General features: G+C 44.2%; 1 protein-coding gene across 25 annotated transcripts in view; it reads left to right on the top strand.

Annotated features, from left to right (window-relative positions):
• The window catches only part of Rbms3 (RNA binding motif, single stranded interacting protein 3), a 786,929-nt gene that overhangs the window by 532,286 nt on the left and 236,134 nt on the right, over nucleotides 1-18,509 (top strand). For all 25 annotated transcript variants that reach the window (XM_017596208.3, XM_017596203.3, XM_039082840.2 and 22 more), the window contains one exon: nucleotides 7,595-7,752. In XM_017596208.3, the coding sequence (XP_017451697.3) occupies nucleotides 7,595-7,752 (158 nt within the window). The remainder of the gene's footprint in view (nucleotides 1-7,594; nucleotides 7,753-18,509) is intronic.

The raw sequence follows: 18,509 nt of genomic DNA, 5'->3' as shown, positions 1-18,509 counted from the left end.
ATCGTAATCGTATGACCTCCTGGGAAGTTCAGAATGTTCTGTCTCTACCCAGGGCCAGAGACATGACTCAGGTCTCATTCTCTGGACTGCTAATTACAATCCTGAAGCTTCTGTTCCCAGTCTTACAAGGTACTGATTATGGGAGACCGTTCCGTGCTCAGCGGCCTCCAGGTCTACTGAGGCCTAACTACCTCCCTAGCAGCTTGACCTAGATGTGGGCAACAACCCCTCTGACGTGAGCGCCCCTTTTACTCACTGAAATGCTCCAGCCTTCCTCCACTACACTAACTACAAAGGGGCAAATGTGAAATGAATATATCCCATTTGGACAGTTTATGTACACAAAAACCTTGAGGGGAAGGAAAGGAGGAACTCATTTAGGGGGGGGAGGAATGTATTCTTGGACAAAATGACGTTTCTATTCACATTAACAACAGGGAAACTACTTTTCTAAATTTTTCATAAACAAGATTAATACAACTAGGTGATATATCAAGAAATTCCTGTTCAGGTAAATCAGTGTCCATCCAGGCCAGAACAGAGGAGGTACTAATGGTGACTAAACACTTAGGTACATGGCAGCTGGATAGTGCCCCTTCAGTGACTGTGAGGACAGGAGAAACGATGCCAGCCAAACCTGGGAACTCTAAACTCAATCAAAAAAGAATCAAACAACTCAGAGATACTAATTTGTGTGATGCCATGCAGCCACGTAGTTTCCAGTCCCCGAATGTTAAGTGGAAACTCCCCATTATGAGTAGGTAAGGTCCCTGGATCAAGGGTAAAAGGACTGGACCTTACCTACTTTGTCTCCTGCTCATTTCAAATCCTTCGAGACAACCACCACCAACCCCTTAGTCTCATTTTCTCTGTGTGTTAAATGACAAAGTCAGATGAATTAGCTGCCCCTGGGATTCATTCTGAAGCTGCCTCTTCGGAAACAGTTAGGCCAGGGGATGGGTAAGTAGCTTGCCAAGTGTTATGCGAGGCCTGCAGTCCTCAACAAGTAGCCCAATGCAGACTCACACCTGCCATCCTGGCATTCAGGACCCAAGACAGAAAGGCTAAGTGTTGCTTACGCACACAGTGAGCTCCAGACCAGGCTGGGGCAAGAAAGACCCTGTCTCAAAATAAAGAGACAAGCAAACGGAACAAACGATTCAAGGAAAAATTTAATATCCTTTTAGACTGGGACTGTCACAGGTGAAGCTCTTCTAAACAGTTAAAAGGACTCATTTGGTTTATTACACCAGACAGCCTTCTCCCAGATGACTATTTAAGGTAAGTGTGGTGTGTAAACAAAATTGTAAGTGGAAATATAGGGTGTGTAGTATTTAAAAGTTCATTCCACGAAGAACTTAAATTCTGTGGTCAGCCAATATATTCAAGACTAACACTGCATTTCAAGAGCTGGAATTATTTAATGAATATCACTGCCCAAAGCCGTATTCTCTCTGTGAATACAAATTAAGGAATGACCCCATCAAGTGCTCCACTGTTCCTGCGAATACCAATTAAGGAGCTGGCCTTGCTGTTTGAATTTAGATTCGGAAAATAGCTTAGTAGGCAGTCCCCTGTGGACTATCTTCTGGGTGTTCACAGTGTATTGTTGAGTGGGCTATAGCAGGCTCTACACTTAGGGAGTTCAGACAGGAATTTGAGTTGGGATTAACTAGCCAGAGAAAATGAGAAAAGCCCCAGCATCATCTGGGACAGTGATGGAGGTCTCTTGGGTTATTCAGTTTCACCAAGGGCAAAGGAGTGCAGAGGGAAGAGTCAATATCCTGAGCCTGCCGTGGACTGTGGTCCATCCACTGGTAAGGTCCGTACAAGCACAGAGACTCCTAAGTGGTTGAGCATGTATTCATCCATGTATTTTCCGTAGAAAAATATGTTGTTCCTAGTGAGGGGAGAGAGGTCAGCTGGTAAAGTGCTTGCCATGCAAGTACGATGGCCTGAGTCTGATTCCCCACCAAGACCCGTGTGTTCCAGTTACTTTTCTACTGCTGTGGGAATATGCCACCACCGAGGCAACTTATAAAGGAAAGCATTTATCTGGGGTGCACAGTTTCAGAGAACTCGAATCCATGTCCATCACGGTGGAGTGCATGACAGCAGGCAGGCAGGCAGGCATGTGCTGGAGAGTAGCTGAGAGCTTGCATCTTTAGACAACTGCCATCAGGCAGGAAATGAGGCTAAGAGGATGGTGCAAGCCTTTTAAAGCCTGCCCCTAATGACTTATCTCCTCTAACATGACGGCAACTCCTAATCCCTCACAAACAGTTCCGTCACCTGTGGACGAACATACCAGCCTATGGAGGGGAGGGATACTCTCATTCAAACCATAACATCAGGTAAAAATGGGAGGCTCAGTATTCGATGCTTTGCTCCCAGCCCTGGGGAGGAGACGGGTGTCTATCTGGGACTCTCCAGTCTAGCCTAATTGGCAAGATCCAGGCCAACCAGAAACCCTGTCTCAAGGGAGCTTGATGGCTTCCAGAGTGAACACCTGGCGTTTCTCTTTAGCCATCATCCTCCCCCAATGCATTAAAACAACATTGTTTCCTTTTTAAGTTCTTTGTAAGAACTGATTCTTCCCAGTCCCACACAAATATGTTAAAGTAACTCTCACATCTCCTCCTTCAGAATCCCCTTTAAATCAGAGTCAACTAGGAATGTCAAAGCCTTCCACAAACAAATACCATTAGTTCCTTAATCTGGCCATTGTTCTGAGAGTAACTTTTTTTTTTTAATGGCAGGAGACCCTGGATCTTCTGGTAGCCTCATAACATGAAGTGGAGTGGTGTTTTAAAAATTAGTTTATTTAAGTGCTAAAGATTTAGAGATTAGATTGAGAGAAACTGATTTAAATTTTTAAATAAATTGTACATGGCAGGCAAAAATAATAATAGTAATCTGAGAGCTGATATGCAAATGATGGAAACTTGGGGAGCACGGAGCTGGCTGAAAATGCATTGAGCTGGTTCTAAGTCTAATTCTAACTCTGTCACTAATTATCAGATTGTCCTTGGGCAGGGTGATGAATCTTTCATGGCTCTCTTTCCTCATTATCCAATACAAATGGTGATATTTGCCAAAATACCTTTACAGTTATGGTGGGAAGATTAAAATTAAGTGATGGATAGTAAAATGCTATAAAAGTTGAAGGTTTTATGTGCAAGAGGCTCATTATTATGTATCTGAAGTATCAGGAAAAGGGGCACAGAGAGAGAGAGAGAGAGAGAACACTTCAGCCAGTTAATAGAAAAATAAAAATAATCTCATTTTCTTATTCTGATCATATCATTTGACATTTGCTGGTGATAGTATATTTTGTGTGTGTTTGTTTATGTGTGTTTATGCATGTGTGTGTGTGTGTGTTCATTTGTGTGTGTGAGAGAGAGAGAGAAAGAGAGAAAGAGAGAGAGAAAGAGAGAGAGAGAAGGAGGGAGAGGAAGGGAAGGAGGGAGAATAGGAAATGAAACAAGGCTTTCAGTCGTACACTCTTTACATAAGCACTATTCCCAAATGTTAAAGCCATGCCTCTTTCTAAAGAGATGTGTTCATTCTTGCTATTTTCCTGGTAATAAAAATGTTTAAAAAATAATTGATGTTTGAATAACAAGCTCACTTGCAGATTTCTTTAGATTTTGCATTGATTTCTAAATTTATGAGTATGAGTATATTTCCTGCATGCATACATTGTACCACATGTGCATGTATGTATGTGTACCACGTGGGCATGTGTGTATGTGTACCACATGTACATGTGTGTATGTGTACCACATGGGCATGAGTGTATGTGTACCACATGTACATGTGTGTATGTGTACCACATGTGCATGTATGTATGTGTACCATCACATGTGCACAAGCACAGAAGAGGAAATCAGATCCTCTAGAACTGGGTTACAGATAGTTGTGAGTTATTTTGTGCTGAGAACTGAACCCAGGGTCTCAGGAAGAGACTACTATCTGAAGTGAGAATTTTAGTTTCTTTAAAAAAAGAAAACTCAGGACATAGGACACTGTTTTCACTTTAATCCCAGGTATGGGATATGGGTCTGCATCAGATCGTCCACAGCAGCTCAGTGTGATTTCCTCTGCTGTAGCAGGAGTGGGATTTTGGCAGCCGCGGATAGTTTCTGTGATTGCGTGGTGTTTGGAATTCTGGGGACTTTTCAGAGAGACTATAAATGTCAGGACCCCACAGCAGAGTGAGTTAGTGGCTGCTTGCTATTGGCTGTTGTTGGTTGTTAGTGGCGGTTATTGGTTGTCGTTGATCTCAGTTTGTTAAATCGTCTTGCACAAGGAAGGAACAAGAAGAAAAAGAAATTAGCTATAGCGATATCGAAGATCAAACTTGCTGCGAGAAAACTGAGGCCCCTAACCTGCAGAAAGTGGTCTAACAATAGCATTGTCCTCCCCACCCCCACCCTGGCCCCTTCCCCTTGTCGTAGTTAAGGTTTCATTGCTGCGAGGAGACCATGTCATCTCTTACCAAGGAAAATATTTAGTTGGGGCTGGCTTACAGGTTCAGTCCATTATCAAGACAGAAAGCGTGGCAGCATCCAGGCAGGCATGGTGCTGGAGGAGCCTAGAGTTCTACATCTCCATTTGCAGGTAACAATGATGGGACTGTCTTTTGTACTGGTGAGAACTTAAGCATATATAAGACTTCAAAGCCAGTCTCCACAGTGACACCCTTCCTCCAACAAGGCCACCCATTCTAACAAGGCCACACCCACTCTAACAAGGCCACACCCACTCCAACAAGGCACACCCACTCCAACAAGGCCTCACCTACTCCAACAAGGCCACACCTACTCCAACAAGGCCACACCCACTCCAACAAGGCCACACCCATTCCAACAAGGCCACACCTACTCCAACAAGGCCACACCTCCTGAAAGTCAAGCTTTCAAAAACATGAGTCTATGGGGAACAAACCTATTGAAACCACCACGCACCTCTATCCTTTTTACTCTCTTATCCAGAGTTAGGGTCTTGAAAGGGGAGAAGAAAAGGGATGGAGAAGAATGGAAGGAAGGACCCACAAAGTCACAAAAAAAACAGCTACACCTATCTGCATAAGGTGTTAAAAATAATGCAAAATAAAATATTTGGAATTTCATTTTTATAGTCTCTTCACTATTTTTAAAACCATACTTCTACTTATTCTTGAAGATTTCTGGATTTCTTTTGACAGTTTAATCTTGTTTACTCCAGAAACTATGTTTTGTGTTGTTGTTAGTGGTGGTGGTGGCAGAGGGGATTTTGCCTAAATTATAGTGTTTCAATTAAATGTCTAACTTATTTTTATATTTGTGATTAATCATGACATTCTGACCATGGTTTGCTTCTGACAATACAACTGTTTCAACATACATGTAACTATGTTTCCATTTATAAATCCACATATGAATTATAAAATGTTCACACATACAGAGAATGCTAGCAGCTGTGGTTTTCTTTCCTATGCTACTAAACAAAGCATTCCATAAGCATTGTGACCCCTCAATGAAATATTGGGCATAATGAGCTCATTAACATATAAGTATTCCTGCTTGGTCTGAGACGGCAACTCTCAAATTGATGCCATTATGAGAATCATTTGAAGGGCTTGTCAAAATTAGCTTGTGCTTGGAGTTCATGATTAGTATCTCAAGGTGACCCTGAAAATTAGCTTGTGCTTGGAGTTCATGATTAGTATCTCAAGGTGACCCTGAAAATTCGTATTTCTAACCAGTTTCAGGTGACACTTAGAAAATTTTTATTTATGTTGGGAGAGACTCCAATGACACCCAGATGGCCTTCAGAATTACTGTGTAGCTGAGGTTAGCTGGGAACTCCTAACTCTCATGTCCCTATCTCCTAAATTCTGGGATGAGAGGTGTGCACCCCACACCTGGCTTCAGGTAATGTGGATACTGAATTCTGGGTCACATCATGGCTCCCACTGGTCTACTGGGAGGCAGCGTCAAAGAGCAACAAGGCTTGTGGCCTTGATGATGGTCTAGAGGCTCTGCCCTGCCTCTCGCACTTGCCAGTTGTATCACATGGACAGGTAGCGATTGGGTGCGCCCTCTACAGAATGAGAACTATATTGTGTAGGAATAATGAATGAAAAATGCATCATAAGTACCGAGAAGGATGGCTTAACAAATGCAGCATTAGTGATCAGACTGGTGCGCTTGGAGTGGTACAGTAAGAACAGCGGCTAGTGGAAGTGCCGTCCAGTGACTAGCTGGCCTTCCGGGACTTTAATTAGCCAGTAGTAAACCCCAATTTGAAACTAGTAAGTAGAAAATTCCAGAAATAATTTGCAATGCTAATTGTGTACAGCCCACATTCCAAATACAGAGTAAACTCTTGTCCTGCCCTCCTCTGTCCCACTGTGGTTGCAAATGTGTCTTTTGCCTCATGGATCTACGTCATACATGCTGCAAACAGCCAGGGGCAGTCTCTGTTAAGATCTTCTGTTGCACCCATGCAGTGCTTGCTCAGGAGCTGTTAGTTAAGTACTGCTAACCTCAAAGTACAAGTGTAGCGATGCCAGTCATATGAAGCTACACTCCAAGAGAAGCTACAAAGTGTCTCCGAGAAGGTGAACAGGATAGCCAAGGTCTATGGTAACAATAAGACTCCTGCCCATGAAGCTGTGAGGAGAGACAAATCCTTGCAACTGTTGCTGTCACAGCCCGGTCTGCAAAAGTCATGCTTAGCACATCAAAAGCACTTGACAAAGATGGCGAAGATGAGGTTGCAGGGTTCCCTGCTTGCTTTCTGAGATTTGAGGTGCCGTGGCTGGATGCCTCATGAATAAAGCATTAGTTTACATGTGCTCACCTGAGCTCAACTGCAATATAAGCTTGTGTGTATTTTACAGGGAAGGGTAGACAGAGAGCTTGGGTTTTGTTGATGACATTGTGTTCTGCATGGGAAATGTTCTGCATAGGATGGGAGTGGCCAGATATGGTGATGCACACCCATCCTCCCAGCACTTGAGAGGTTGGAAGAGGAGGGTCATGAGGGCTAAGCCACTGGGCAGGCTACTTTTATGTCAACTACACGCTAGCTAGAGTCACAGAGGAACAGCCTCAATAGAGACAATGCCTCTATTAGCTTGGGCTGTAGGTAAACCTGTAGGGCATTTTCTTAATTAGCAATGGATAGGGAAGGGCCTAGCCCATTGTGGGTGGCTCTGTGCCTTGGCTGGTGGTCCTGGGTTCTATAAGAAAGCAGGCTGGGCAAGCCATGGGAAGCAAGCCAGAAAGCACTACCCTTCTATAAAGTCTGCATCGGCTCCTGCCTTCTGGTTCCTGTCCTGATCTCTTACAGTGATGTTACCAGGAAGTGTAAGCGAAAATAAACTCTTTCCTCCCCAAGATGCTTTGGTCATGATGTTTCATCACATCAACAGTAACCCTAACCAGGACAGTCACCCTGACCTGTCTCAGGCATTTGGGGCCAACCTGGGATGCATTGGTGCCACCTCAATGAGAAGGGAGGAGGATGCTAGACTCTAGTTTGCAATTTAAGTGCAGTGCTTGTCCATAGATCTCACTGCATTTGTTTCTTTTCCTTCCCCTAGCAACAAGAGCAAGACCCTACGAACCTATACATCTCAAACCTCCCCATCTCCATGGATGAGCAGGAGCTGGAGAATATGCTAAAGCCCTTTGGACACGTGATATCCACCAGAATCCTGAGAGATGCCAACGGCGTCAGCAGAGGCGTAGGCTTTGCCAGGTAACTATTTTTTCTGTAAGGAACCCATGTGGAGTCTGTCTTCCCTCACTGTTTCATTCCAACCCTACTCCTCTATAATTTCTAGGGCCCCAAGCAATAGGCTATGCAAAATAAAATAAAATAAAATACAGAGGCTAATCAAACCTTTCATCTTCCTGTAGGTTTACTCCAAGCCAAATTAAAAAACCATGAAACTGTAAATACATCATGCTCTCTGAAACATGTATATAGACTGTCTAGGTCTCTGGTCATTATCATATTCACACTTAATATTCAGTCCTCTCTATATTTGCAAAACAACCAAGTCAGATGAAGCCAGTTTTAGCCAGTAACTCAAAGCAAAAGAATTGCCCATATATACTGGGACTGAGGATGAAGCTCATGTGGTAGACTCCTTGCTCAGCATGCAGCAAGCCGTGGGTAAAGCACACATGGCGTCACACTCATAATTTCAGTGCTGGGGAGGTTGAGGCAGGAGGATCAGAAGTTCAAGGTCGTCATTGGCTACATAGCAAACGCACAGCATGACCATCGTGAGATACGTTTCAAAAAGGCAAGGGCAAAATATGTGCCCATGCAGTGAGCAAAGTATCTTTGTGGTTTGCATGTGAGTTTCTAATGGAGACAAAGGACAGGGAGGAGCAGAGGGGGGAGGGGAGATCAGAGGGGAGCGGGTTACAGGGCAGTCCCTGGGAGAATGGAAATAGAGAGGGGGGTCAACAAGGTGTTTGCATTGAGGAGGCACCAGCTGAGTGGTTTTGATATTTTAGGCAGAACAGCAAAATCATCATCATCATTAGAAAAGAAAAGAGCAGTTTTTAACTTTAAGGGAATGTTTACAATAGGGAGTCTCGTTCTACAATAAAGTAGACTGTGCCTGCTGTGCTTTCGTGAGAAGACAAAGCGAAAGAGACCTGAAAGAGACCTCAAAGAGAAAGAAGGCACTTAGCGATAAGATACTGGAAAATGAAACTGTGTTTCCATAGCTCAAAGTGTGGGCAAGAAAGAGACACTGGGTTGTGTGGGAGTGAAGACAGTGTGGACCAGTGGTTCAACCCGAGATGAACAATGAAACTCACATGCATCCTGTCCTCTAGCCCAAATCTCTTGGGATCCTGTACCCTGTCCTAAAATTATTGTTGCATTCTAGAATTTTTTTTTATGGGGCAGACCAGGGGATGTATGAATGGTGCGTGCTTGGTGAATAGAACTAAAAGAGAATTACAGTAGAGGAAATCTTGCAGTCCTCCACTATGTAAGGTAGTCAGGCTTTTGAAACACTGGTCGTAGCTGCTTTCGATGGGCTAGATGGGACAGGCTCAACCTCCTGTGTCTAAGAGCCCCAGCCATGTTGACAGTACACTGCCTGCTGTCAGAGGCCTGAGGTTCCACCGAAGGACAGCTAGGTTTGCTTTATATTGTGAGCACATTCCCTTGAACTCTTTTGACTCTTATCCCAGCCCTTACCCCGCGAAAGTCTCTCGGATACATTAACCTCTCCTTTATCGACATTTCTGCTGAGGAATAAGCACATTTTACGTTCATCGAGAGAGCACATTTCCTATGATGCATCCCGGGATGTGGTTTGGAGTTAGATTTTTTTCCTTAATCCACCTCGTGTTGATTTCCTAGCAATGCTATGACAACAGAAAACATTCTGGCTTTAATAAAAAAAAGTTTGTTTGAAGCTAAAAGCCAGCGATCAAGGTATCTTGTGGTTGCTTTCTTACATCTTCTCTGTGGTTTGTAGACAGCTCTCTTTCTCCTCTTCCACAGCTCTTCCTTCTAGATGGAATTTCTGTCCCTTCTGTCGTCTTCTGTCCCCGCCCTCAGCTTTCATGCTTGTTCTGTTTGCTCACTGTTGGTGGTGGGATGGTTGATGGAGAATGGCATTCCCATCCTATGATGCCCCTATGATAGCTAAGCTCAATAGTTTTAGCACTCGGAGCTGAGTCTTCTACAGGCACAGGTCATGGTGGATTAAGGCTCATTTTTTAATGTAATTACCTGTCCCCAAATATGTTTACCTTCTTAAGTATGATGGGTTAGGCCTAAGCGTGAACTTGAGTAGTAGCTTGAGGCACGCAGTCAGGGCTATTTACTCATCTTACAAGTCAATCCTTGCCGTAGAGTATGAGTTGGCCTAAAGGGAAGGAAGCCTAGACCTCTACAAGGGTAGAGCTAATGAAAGTCATCAGATCAAAACTGCAACTGTGGCAGGTGGAATCCCACAAGAACAACACACAGATCCATCTCTGGAGGAACCCTGGAAGGCTGGGTGCTTTCCCTGGATTATTCTGTTGTAAATTCAGCCTCTTCCTCCTCTGGTGTATTCTGCCCCATAGAAACCACAGGTAGCCCTTACAGATTCAAACCTGGGCACATCAGAGTCTTTAGCATTGCCTTGAGTGATTTCATTCCCCAACCACCCCTCTCCCCCAGGCCCCAATGTCATCTCTGGTTTCCTTCACATTTCTGATCATGGTTCTTCCTGTTTCGTGGCGTGGGCAAGACTACCCTTCTTGACCACTTTGTTGACAGTCATTCTGCTCTCTTCTGCCTATTCAGCTCTTAGGTATTCACTGACCCATTTTCATTCAGAATTCTTCCTTGGCCTTCAACCCCAGACTGTTACCCAAATAAAATGCAACTGTTCAAACTCCTATGAAAGTTTTTTTTTCTTCCTCGGATAAAATTTATCATGGTTGCATCCAATCCATTACTTTATTTCTGTATTATCCCACTGCTTTTCCTTTCTCTTTCTTTCCTTCCTTACTTTCTTCCTTCTCTTCTTTCTTTCTTCCTTTCTTTCTTTTTGATTGTTAGATGGGTAGGTAGATAAATGGATGAATGGGTTGATGGGTGGGTGGATAGGCAGGTAAAGAGGTGGGTGCATGGATGATGGGTGATAAATTGGTGGGGGGAGAATGGGTGAGTAGATGGATGGGTAGGTGGGTGAATGAGTGGGTAGGCAGGTAGATGGATGGATGGGTGGGTGGGTGCATGGATACATAGGTGGCTGGTGGATGGATGAGTGGGTGAGTAGATGGGTGGATATGAAGATGGGTGGGTGGGTGAAAAAACAAAGGATAGGTGAGTTGGTAGTGGGGTGGATTAACAGATGGATGGGTGAACAGGTGGATGTGCGGATGGATGAATGGATGGTCAATTTTATGATGAGCCGTCTGCAAGATTACTAAGTAGATTAGCTCAATTTTCTCAAAACTTGGACTGTGCCCTTGAATCGTCAGTTGAGTTCTTCTGCTGAAATCCAGGTGGTTTCTTTGTTTGGTTTTGTGTTCCAGATAGCAACGTGCTCTGCATCCCAGGGTAGCCTCAGCCTCCTGAGTGCCTGGATTATAAGTGCATGTTTGGCAGGTCTTTCTTCTCTCAGTATTGGATTTACCAATTTTAGAAGGCAAGTACATTTAAAAGAAAAAACACGGGTTGAAGTGAAGGTCCTGATTTCTTTTGCCTAAGAAATGAGAAAACAGAAAGTGTGAGCCTGACTTGCTTCATCAGCTTCTTGGAAATGGATGTAGAATGAGTCCCCTTTCTTGTGTGGAGAAGAGGGGACATGTTCCATAGCCCCCTCTGCAAAGGTCAGAGGACAACTTCTAAGGATTGGTTTTCTCCTTCCATCGTGTGTGTTCTAAGTCTTGAACTCAGGTTGTTAGGCTCTAAGGCAGGCAGGCACATTTAGTGCTGAGGCATCTCACTCTTGCTACTTTCAAAGATCCCATCCTCTTTTTTTCTCACTCACCTTTTCTCCTTGAAAAGTCTCTTTCTGAACCACAAAGCAGAGATGATTTGACAATGCTCTTGATTCTCCTGGGGCTGATACATAAAGTCAGGGTTTTACTGCTGTGAACAGACACCATGACCATGGTAACTCTTGTAAAGGACATTTAATTGGGGTTTACTTACAAGTTCAGAGGTTCAGTCCATCATCATCAAGGTAGGAGCATGGCAGCATCCAGGCAGGCATGGTGCAGGAGGACCTGAGAGTTCTACATCTTTCCCCAAAGGCAGCTAGGAGAGACTAATTTCCATGTGACTAGGAGGAGGGTCTCAAAATCCATGCCCACAGTGACACGCCTCCTCTAACAAGGCTAAATCTAGCCACACCTCCCTATAGTGCCACTCCATGGATTAAACACATTCAAAACCCCACACATAGCAAGCAAGAGAAGGTCAAAGTATTAGTAGTTTCTGAGTCACTTGAGAGTTTGGTGAAAGTGTCTGCTTTCCCATGATGACCCACTAACACCATAGGCTGATGGAAGGTTTAGATGGCCTTCTATAAACTGGGTTCACAAATACTGGTACATACATACCTACAGCCCACTCATGTAGGAGAGGCATCACCTTGGTGTGTCAGGACCGAGTCTCAGAATTATTTGGAAGATCTGTGTTCAATGTTTGTGTTCTATGGTGGGTGAAACATCACAATTAAAGCAACTTAGGAAGAAAGGACTTTATTTGACTTTCACATCAAGGTCCTTTGAGGGAATCCAAGACAGGAGCTCAAGCAGGACAGAAACCTGGAGGCAGCAGCTGATACAGAGGCTGGGGAGGGATGCTGCTTACTAAGCTCAGCCTGCTTTCTTAAAGAACCCCAGGACCACCAGCCCAGGTATGCCACCACCCACAATGGGCTGGGCTCTTCCCCCATCAATCACTAATTAAGAAAATTACCCACTCTACCAGTGGGAGAATAAAGGAAGAAAGTGAGGGACTGGGAGCAACTATGATAAATTTCATTTGAGAAAAAATAAAAACTTTTACAGAAATTTGAACAGTGGCATTTAATTTGGGTATCAGTCTAGGGTTAAATGTCAGGGAAGAAGTCTCTGAAGAAAAATAGGCCATATCTACAGCCTCTACCTTAAGGAGGTGTTTTTTTTTAATTGAGCTTCTTCTTCTGGGATAACTTCTGACAAGTTGGCATGAAACTAGGAAGCACAGTCTGCAGACATTCAGACTGAGAGAAAAGTCATGCAGAATGCCCAGTTCAAGGTTAGAGTGGTAGGTCAGTCAATGAAGCACCTAAGCAGAGCAGGCCCTGGTTTTCTTTGTGCCTATTTACAAAGGGTCTAGAATGAGATACAGTCAATCATCATCAATTTTGTGTGTGTGTGTGTGTGTGTGTGTGTGTGATGTTTACTCTTGTAAGGGTGTGCATGTGTGTGTGTGTGTGTGTGTGTGTGTGTGTGATGTCTACTCCTGGAGGTTTGTGTGTATACGTGTGCACGTGTGTATGCATGTGGTGTTTGGGCACCTTTACTCTCTGCCAGAGGACAAATTCAGACGTCATTCCTCAGATGCTGTCTATCCTTCCACCTTCCTTTTGAGTCAGGGTCACTTACTGACAACAACTCACCAAGTAGGTTAATCTGGCTGGCCAGGGCCAAGGGCTGCCTGTCTCTGTCTCTGTGGCACTAGGATTACAAGCCTGTCCTACTATGCCTGGCTTTCCGTGTGACGCTAGGAATCAAACCCAGGTCCCTGCCTCCGTTCAGACTGAATTATTTCCCCAATCGCCCTTGAGTTGCTCGATGACTAAATGAAGCACTTCGGGTTTTGCTTGCTCAGATCATCACATTGTCAGATTATTGGATTATCACAACGTACAGGAAGGCAGAACTGACTGATGATGATAAGCCGACTGTCACCCAGAGAGCAGTCGCTGCCTCAGAAAACCACAGTAGCCTCAGCCCAACTCAGAGCTTAGATTGCTTCTTCTAGAAGCCCACCGTGTTGCAGCCCTCATCCATCAAAGGAAGATTCAGTGTCCGCTGGGAGATCGGCTAGCTTATATCCGTATGTAGTATACTGTAACACGTGGCTTGAGACTGTGTCTCTATCTCAATGGACAAAACTTGCATGGGGCTTCACTTGGAATATCACCCCAGCCATTCCTCACCACTAGAGGTGATCCTAAGTTGTTCAAGAAATCTAAAATTCCTTTGACTAGAGAGAAACATGCCTCCCCCATTATTATTTTACTTGCAAGCTATACATTAATCTTCTTTGATAACCATCTCTTCAAAGTAAAAGCACTATCTTGAATTGATAATTAAAACAGTGAACATCAAAGCTTTGATTGGAGCGCCAGGAGGGTGCACAGAAAAAAAAAAAGTTCTTCGGGGTTCCAGAAACATTGAATGGAGCCTGAAATTACAGCCATTTTATTCTTATGCTTTCTTTTCTGTTTTAAAAACTCTCCTGTAACTTAAAACAATTTGGTGGGACACTCCACTCTCCAGGTGGCATTTTAGAGCTACGCCATAAACCTCCAAAGACAGACGTTTCTGGTGGGAATTTTGACAATCGGGGGCTCATAGGGTGCTAGTGAGTACAGCAGGCTACCTTGCCTATGAAGATGAGGATCAGACCCCCAGAATAAATTACTGAGTCTGAAGGCACATGAGTTTGTGCTTCGGATTTTGGTTCCCATTCCCAGAAACATGAGACCACTTATCCAGGAAAATCACACAGAAGTGTTTTTAAGAGACCACTGAAGCCTCCGTAGGCCTGGGAAGGGATTTAGAGGTGGAGTTGGGTTGAGTATTCATTGGGCTCCAACGTCTGGGAACCCAGACCCTCTTTAATAAAATATTTAGGGTCCCCCAAGGGCTAAGAGCGTGAGAAAAGTCTGCGCATGCGCAGAGGCCCTCGTGCTTGCTTGCGTTTCCTCCCTCTTCAGTGACTTCCATTTGCTTCTCTTGAAGGCTTGCTTCCTTTGGTGACTTTTAACCTGTGGGTTGCACCATGCTCTGCCCTTTCCTCTGGAATGAACAGACGTTCTAAATAAGTCACTGACAGTCTTCCATTTTTACTCATCGATTAAGTAAAATCCACCAATGTATGTGAGTTTTAGGCAAATACTAGCCTGCTTCGTAACCACCTATATGAATAGGAGGTTAAAAAATAGTTCTTCATATATTTTCTCCCATCCAAGTACTAACCAGGGCCGACTGTGTTAGCCCCTGAGACCGGACAAGGTTAGGCATACTCAGGGTGGTTTTGACTGTAGACTTTCAAGTATTTTCTAGAAATGACTTTGAATATCAACGGTTTGTCGCTTTATTGTCTAACTGGCACATCTTGTTCTGTGTCCTCTCCTACCTCCCGAAATATAATGAGAAACAGATTTACAATAAAATCAGCAACAAATCCAGAAAGATTTTTGCAAAATGTTATTAAGTAAATAAATGCTAGTGTTTGCTTCACTAGTGAATGTTTGATTGTTTTTAAATGACGACCAAATCAATCAAACTGTTTTGTTTTTATTGTTTGGAGTATGTTTCAGCTATATCTACCTTAACTCCCTTGATGCGTTAAACAAAACAAACCAAAACCAAAACCAAAACCAAAACCAAAACCATGTCTTGTACTTTTTAGCATTACTTTTGATATTAGTGTCTAAGGCGCAGAGAACCAGGAAATCAAATGTGACTGAGGAAAATCTCTCAAGGGTAAATTTAGTGATTAGTAATCTCCCCGCTGCAGCTGTGTCTGCATGGACACAGGTTACAGCTGTGTTTGCTGACACTGAAAAGAGTGAGTCTTTCTTTCCGTAATTGTAATTCCTCTTCCAGTGGCTGGGCAGATGGACAGATGTGACCCACGAGGGTAATGTGCTGCCAGCCTTGTCCTCTGTGTGTATTTCTCCTTCCTCTCTCACCTGCCACTTCTTGCTTCCTGCACATGCATGCATGCGTGTTCATGTGTATGTGTGTGTGTGAGTGTGTGTGTCTGTGTGTGTGTGTCTGTGTGTGTGTTCTCGTCATCCAACATGAATGATCATGGGTGGAGAAATCTCAGAGCTCCACCATGATCAATCAACTAGTTGTCCCCCAACCCCAAAACACAGCCCTCTTCTCAAAGGTTATAAGAGATAGCCGCCTGGGAAAACAGACTTGGGTTACCTCAAATACTGTGTTCCTATGTAGTAGCTTCCGTGAAGTTTTCATAGAAACAGAACAAAGGCCATTATTCAAATAACTCAAGCCATTATTCAAGTGCATATCTGGGAAGCTCAGGAAGGCAGGTTTCATGGAAGCAGAGAAAACTTCACTATGGTTCTCAGATGCCATATGAAGGTGTCCGTAGCTCTCTGGTTGGTGGAAGCAATCAGTCTGCCAAGTTAATACATTCGAAAGTTTTCAACCGATCACAAGGCCATAACGATGTTAGGTCAGACACTGATCCAGGCAAGAATTGGCTTTTGAGGGAGCTGTTTGCCTGCTGGGAACTCAGTTCTGAAAAACACCTTACCCACACACTTTGGACATCCCTGAGGTGTCGTTTTCTCAGGCCAGTGGATGAGGTGCAGATGTATAGAGAAGACAAACTTGAAACCACAGCCCCTTATTACTTTCATTTTAAATTCGAGGCACTCTGGTTTTGCAGACTTCCTCCTCCACCCCAACCCCAACCCCCAACCCCCACCCCCCCACCCCTGGCTTTCTGTAAGTTGGTCTGTCTCCTTGACTCTCTATCTACAACATGACCTGTGGTGGCAGGTCATACTTCTGCATGAACTAGAAATGATTTGTTTGCCTCTCTCTTCTGTACATCTTATCTGTATTTTTCTATACTTAAAGACTGGAGGCCTCTGCCAGACACATGAAATGTATTCATTCATTTCCTATTTTAATTCATTTAATTAAAATGCCTTTGGTTCCCTAAATGCCAGCAACTCTTTAAGATTCTGTGTCATCCGGATGTGCATGAGCAGAGGAAGTCTGCTTTAGTGAGCTGATACTTTATTGGTCTGTGGGGACGATTGGATGGGAAGCAGTCAAATATCAAATAATATCAAATCACAGCAGTGTCACAAAATCATAATAAAATGCAGGACTGTGGTCCAGAGTAGGAGACCAGAGGACCAGAGCTGTGGGGACAGCTCTTTGAATAAGGAATATTTAAATACTTAAATATGCAAGTGATAAGAAGTAATCTTTAGGGAGCTGGGAAGGAAAAAAACAATCCAGCTAAGAGGGAAAGGAAGTAAGGGATCCAGGCTGGGGCAGATTTGGCAATTTTGGGAAACAGAAGGCTCAGTGGTTAAGCCATAAAGCAAGAGATTGCCATGACTATATCTGAGACTAAAATGTGACCGACCGTGGCTCAGAGAGATTAATTAAAACATCTTTCGAAAAGTCCCGAGCTTCAAAGTTTTGTCTTCGTATTGTGGTGCCAATGGCAGGATGCCTAGTGTTGTCCTCAAGCCTCCTTGTACGCCGGGTAAATTCTCCGGCACTGGCTCTAAGCACACCCACAGTTTACTGGAGCCGTGGATTCACCCTGGGCTGTTAGGCCTGGAGCTCTCAATCCTGAGCCTTCTCAGTAGTGAGCTTCGTAGACAAACAAGACTTTTCTAGACAGACACTTACAGATCTGAATGCGCTATTCTTCGCCAAGGACACTAACTCGGAAACACCCAGAGGGTCTGCCTTCAAGCCTAGTTACTGCGATGACAGCCTATCTCTCTTGACTACGTGCAGATGGCTGGCTTGGAAGAGATCAAGACATTTGGGTTTTACTTTTCTGATTCCTTTAATCAAAATTCCTTCTGGAAACATCAGTTTGGCCTAGAGGTAGAATTAGATCAGGACGCCTGTGGAGAAGAGGGTCTCATACTCTCAGGCAATGCGTCTTCACTTGGGGAATCTGAGGGAGAGAGTGGCCTTCCGCATTGGCCCAGAAGAAAAGCCGTTCTTTTTTCTTGCCCGCCTTTTGAAATATACATTTTCTGCAGTTAATGCTTTTATTTATCTATCATCAATCAAGGCGATGGACGTGGGTTGAGCCCATTATTGACTTCTCCATTGAGCAGATGAAGACGAACCAGACCCGTGGGCAGCATCATGGGAACTGACACCTTGATAGTGAGATGCAGGAGAGGCTGATGCCTGGAAGCTCTCGCCACCTGCAGGGACAAGCAGAGGCCAGATGCTTCAGACACAGAGCTGAAACAGGCGGAAAATAAGGAAGATTCACTCAGATTTCTTCTCTTTGAAAAACTAATTACTGGGGCGGGATAGCTGTGTGTCATAGTGTGAGTGGAGGTCAGAAGGCAGCTCTCCAGGAAATGGTCTCCTTTCCCTTGTCAGGCAGCCTCTCTCTCTTGTTTCTGTTGCCCTAACTATTCAGGCCAGATGACCCATGAGCTTCAAGGTAGTTCTCCTCTTTTATCAGAAATTCAAGGTCATCGATACTGGCATGGTAAATCTTAGATAAACAGGCATAAAAATCAAGAAACTGGCATAGTCATCTATGGTGACTGATACATTTTCTGTCCTAGGATCTAGTTCAGGGCACCCTGTTCAACTGTGTAGTTGTACCTCTCCTGCCTCCTCAGGTCTGTGAAAGTTCCTCTGGCTTGCTTCCCACCCCACCCCTCTCTGTCTGTCTGCCTTCCTGCCTGCTGCCTACCTGTCTGTCTTCTCAGATAGTCCTGCTTCTAAGTTTTAGAGAATGTCTCTGTATCTGAAATTGCCCAACTCGCTCTCCGTGAAATGACTTGCCTCTCTGGTGGACTTTTGAAGACGATGGCCTTGAGATGAAGGGCCTTTCCTGTCACCCCATGTCAGGGCATATCCATAGAATCATCTAAGAACATCTCTCCAGTTAGGACTCTGTAGGATAAAGACAGAAGGGAGTCTGAGTGAGATGAGATGAATTAACCTAGGAGCTCAGAAGGGATGGTGTGATGCCGGGTCAGCGGTAATCCTAAACTTGACTCA

This window comes from Rattus norvegicus, chromosome 8 (genome assembly GCF_036323735.1).
Source record: "Rattus norvegicus strain BN/NHsdMcwi chromosome 8, GRCr8, whole genome shotgun sequence".
NCBI lineage: Eukaryota > Metazoa > Chordata > Mammalia > Rodentia > Muridae > Rattus > Rattus norvegicus.
The sequence above is the reverse complement of the archived record's forward strand: the minus strand, read 5'-3'. Positions and strand labels throughout refer to the sequence as shown.